This window comes from Acanthisitta chloris, unplaced genomic scaffold (genome assembly GCF_000695815.1).
Source record: "Acanthisitta chloris isolate BGI_N310 unplaced genomic scaffold, ASM69581v1 scaffold7523, whole genome shotgun sequence".
NCBI lineage: Eukaryota > Metazoa > Chordata > Aves > Passeriformes > Acanthisittidae > Acanthisitta > Acanthisitta chloris.
This window is the reverse complement of record NW_008665355.1, coordinates 26,080-30,148: the sequence shown is the minus strand read 5'-3', so window position 1 is coordinate 30,148 and position 4,069 is coordinate 26,080. Positions and strand designations below refer to the sequence as shown.

At 52.1% G+C, this 4,069-nt stretch overlaps 1 protein-coding gene across 1 annotated transcript; it reads left to right on the top strand.

Moving 5' to 3' along the window:
- The first annotated feature begins 1,362 nt into the window (after positions 1–1,362).
- On the top strand, positions 1,363–3,278 carry LOC103799398 (serine/threonine-protein kinase SBK2-like). Its single transcript, XM_009071719.1, has 3 exons — positions 1,363–1,550; positions 2,259–2,461; positions 2,709–3,278. Exons 1-3 carry the CDS (start codon positions 1,364–1,366, stop codon positions 3,276–3,278), a joined length of 960 nt encoding a protein of 319 aa, XP_009069967.1. The 5' UTR covers position 1,363.
- The last annotated feature ends 791 nt before the right edge of the window (positions 3,279–4,069 follow it).

The window sequence follows — 4,069 nt, the reverse complement described above, 5'->3', positions numbered from 1 at the left end:
AAATAGTCCCAGTCTTCTGTTTTAATCCATCCTTTTTGTAGTTTTCCTAGGTTTAAATCATTCTTTTTCTAAATTACTTTATTCTTAAGAATGACCGGATTTAGCAGCAGTGAGGCTCCTCAGTAGAAGAGAGATCTGGACATACTTGAACACATCCATTCTGTGAAGATGGTTAAGATACTGGAGCATCTCTCGTACGAGAAAAGGCTAAGAGAGGTGGGACTTCTTTAGCCTCAAGAGGAGAAGGCTTGAGGGGATCATTTTATTGATGTGATGAATATCTGCAAAAATATACAGCCAGGTGTATCACAGTGTCTGGTGATACTGAGTGACAGGACAGGAGGCAGCAGGCCTGAAACAGAATTTCTATTTAAGCCTAAGAAAAAAATCTTTTTTACCGTAAAGGTGATTGAACACTGGAACAGTTGCCTACAGCAGTTGTGGAGTTTCCATCCTTGGAGATATTTAAAACTGGACTGGACACATAGTCCTGCTTTATTTAACTCTCCTTCGAGCAGGAGGTTGCTCTATGTGATCTCCACAAGTACCTTCTGGCCTCAACTATCCTGTGACTCTGGTTCTTGTGACCTTGCTCCAGAGCCAGAAGAGACTCCTAGGCCTGAGGTGCCTGTGTTCAGAGCACAGGGAGGTAGACAGGGAGAAAGTGCTGCCACAGGTGCCTTAAAATGCTGCCTTATAGCTGTCTGGGGGAACTGAAAATGTATTGCTCTCAAGTGGGTCTGAAGCAGCTGGCTGTAGCTCAAAATGCCATTGATCTCTAAGCTTACTTCCTGCCTCAGTTTCTTGGCTGCATAGATGAGTGACTTTGAGTCAGAAAAATGTCAGCAGGCTTGTGAGGTACTGAGCTCCCTTTGGCTTCCTTGGAGCACTCTGAGTAGTAAACCCTTTTATGTCATGTACTAGCTGTGCCTCTGCCTAAGAGGCAAGCCTGGCTCTGCTGCTATCTCAAGGACTTTCTTCACTAAGTAGCAGGGGTTGGGTTTCTGAGTAGAGAGACAAGGTCTTGCTGCACTAGGCTAAGGAGAGCAAGAGGGGTGACTGGGTCATGCTTGATTATCTGGGACTCAATGCTTTGCCTATTGCCTAATCTGCAAAAGGATTAGAGGGCTGAAGGAAGTTCCCTTCAATATAGGGACCTTTTATGTGACGAGGGGCTTTGCCCAGAGGTGTGCTGTATAAAAGTACAAGTTCAACTCTACCACAGCTGCAAGAGTGCTCAGGCTCCAAGTGGCAGAAATATCCCCTGCCATGGCATGGTTTCTTTGGCATGTCCAATCTGGCTTTGTCTGTTAATGTTGTGATGTTCCTGACTCTGGCTGTGATGTTTCTGCAGCACTCAGCAATGGCAGAGAGCTCAGCTGCGACTGCAGCAGCAGCAGGGACCATGGCACCAACCATGCTAGATGAGCTTCTGGAGATCACCGCTCAGAGTCTGGTGCGCACCGAGGTGGCTGAGCACTATGAGGTTATTCGGGAGCTGGGCAGGGGCAAGTATGGCCACGTGATGCTAGTGACCCACAGGCAGAGAGGTAAGGAACTGACTGCACCCTGTGAACTACTGTGCCTTGTCTCCTCTCCACTCACCAGGGTGCTGGATGTGCTGGTGGCTCCCTGGGGCCAGGCACCAGGCACGGCGGGGGTGGATCCCCAGGGAGACCTGCAGGATGGGGACCTACCCATCCAGGAACCATACCATTAAACCCAGCCAGGGAGCAGGTGATGCCAGGGGACAGCACAGAACAGCAGGCCAGGTTGTAATGATGGGGCAGGTCCCAGGTCAAGATGGGAAGTCAATCCACAAGTCAGGATCAATAGGGTTCACAGCTAGCGGTATAGCTGGAAACCAGCAGTCCCACCACATTGCTCAGACAGGGAGTGACCCAAGGCCCATGGATGCAGGGTGTGAATGAAGGTCTGGGTTGACCATATGAGTGCTTACAGGGCCCTGACACTGCTCTTCCCCAGTAGTCCCAGCTCAGACTGATGAGTCCACATATCCTGAATGTCCCTTGCTCTGCCCTGTGCTCCTGTGCATGCACTGACTTGCTCAAAACTCACACTAGTGGCAGTGCCTGCTCCCAGACCTAGTGTCCCCAGTGTATACCCACACAGAGCTTTGGACCAGAGACCTCCCTGTGGCTGTTAGTGCCCAGATCCATGGCTGTTCAGTGCTCTCTCTGTCCTGCCTTGGTGTGAATGACTTCCAGAGAAGTCTAACGTGCTCTCTCCATCCCCAGGGACTCCTATGGCTCTTAAGCTGCTACCCAAAGCCAGTACCAAGCTGCACACCTTCCTGTACGAGTATTGTGTGGCGCTCTCCCTCGCCACCCACCCTGCCATCATCAGCATGTTTGGAATTGCCATTGAGTCCAGCCAGTACTATGGCTTTCTCTATGAACCAGCACTGCACAAAGACCTCATCTCTATCATCAAACCCCGCGTGAGTGTTGCTACAAGGCTATGGGGACTGAGGCTGTAGCATTTGGCCCCTGTGTGGGCTGGCTGGGTCAGTGGGAGGGAGATATAGGCAATGGAATGTGAGTCTCTCTGGGGTCTGCAGCATTGAAGCACCCTTGGGCTTGCAAGATGAGAAATCCCCAGAGCAGAGCATGTGGGTGGGAGCCCAGCTGGCAAGGCTGCCAAGGTGCCCTGCATGTGCCATACTGCCTGTCTCTCTCCCTGTGCAGGATGGGATCCCTGAGCCAGCTGCAAAGCAGTGTGCCAAGCAGCTCGTGAGCGCACTGGAGTTCATCCACAGCCGAGGGCTTGTGTACCGTGACATCAAGCCTGAAAACGTGCTGCTTTTTGATCCCGACTGCCGGCTCATCAAACTGACTGACTTCGGGCTCACGCGGCCCAAGGGTACCAAGCTGAAGCTGGTGGCTGGGGTAATCCCCTACACTGCCCCCGAGCTGAGCAACACTGCTGATGCCCAAGGGGTGCCCATTGACACCAGCATGGATGCCTGGGCCTTTGGTGTGCTGCTTTTCTGCCTGCTGACCGGCTACTTCCCCTGGGAGCAGAGTCTGCCAGATGACCCTTTCTTTGAGGACTTCATGCTGTGGCAGGAGACAGGCCTAGAGAAGGACCTGCCCCGCCACTGGAAGCGCCTGACAGCCGAGGCTGCCCTGATGCTGCGGAGCCTGCTGGCACTAGATCCTGCCAAACGTGGCCCTGTCAGTGGGGTGCTGAGCTACGTTGACTGTCCTTGGAGGCTGGAGGATGGGCACAGCAAGGAGGCTTCTGTGAAGTCCTAGACCCTGCTCCCCATGGCAGGAGTGAAGGAGAGTCTGGCAAGGGACTTCATCGGAGTCTGGGGCACCATGGTGACCTGGGTGTGAGAGCAACCTCTCTGCAGCACTTTCCCCACTGCCATGGAGTCAAGATCCTTCCTCAGCTGATGGTTTTCACCCCATGACATGGTGCTGCCAAGTGCCACCTCCTTGTGCTTCCTTGGGTCTTGAAAATATCTCCCTTCTCTTGGAAATGACTGTCCATGTGTGAAGCATCCACTTGTTTCCTGGCCACAGGGACTTCAGGGAGTTTTCTAGGCTGCAGCATCTGCCTTGTCTCAAAACTGAGCAAAATGTGTATTTTTGTGTTTCTTTGTGTGGCTCTTTTTCCCTCATAATAAAATGACTGTTGGGATCTGCTTACTGTGGGAGAGCAGGGGCATGACAGAGCTTGTGGCTATCTCAAGAGATCCTATCCAAGGCAGGGGCCATCCCTACATGCTTTCTGGGCCTCCACCAGGACCCTTGAAGGGTGCGTTCAGGTTGGCGAGGTGGAGATGCTGAGGAGCCCCCAGCTTGTGGCTACAGATGGTAGCTGGGGAATGATTATGGCACTGAGATTGTCTAACACCAGCCCAAGTACATCTTGTACATAGACTGCCTTCAGGTCATAAGACGGTGTCCTTCATGCTCTTTTAGATGCCTGGTCACCCCTGTAGAAGACCTTCCTTTTCCCATTTTCTATCACTACTTTAACCCTTCCCCAGCAACACATCTCTCCTAATCCCCCAGTATCATTCTAGGTGCACATTGTT

What these genes read in the sequence shown, in the direction of transcription:
- LOC103799398 (XM_009071719.1), top strand. Translation starts at nt 1,364, where the DNA reads ATGGCAGAGAGCTCAGCTGCGACTGCAGCAGCAGCAGGGACCATGGCA. An exon ending in AGTGACCCACAGGCAGAGAG is followed by an intron (nt 1,551 to 2,258) that starts GTAAGGAACTGA and finishes CTCCATCCCCAG; the next exon opens with GGACTCCTATGGCTCTTAAG. An exon ending in TCTCTATCATCAAACCCCGC is followed by an intron (nt 2,462 to 2,708) that starts GTGAGTGTTGCT and finishes CTCCCTGTGCAG; the next exon opens with GATGGGATCCCTGAGCCAGC.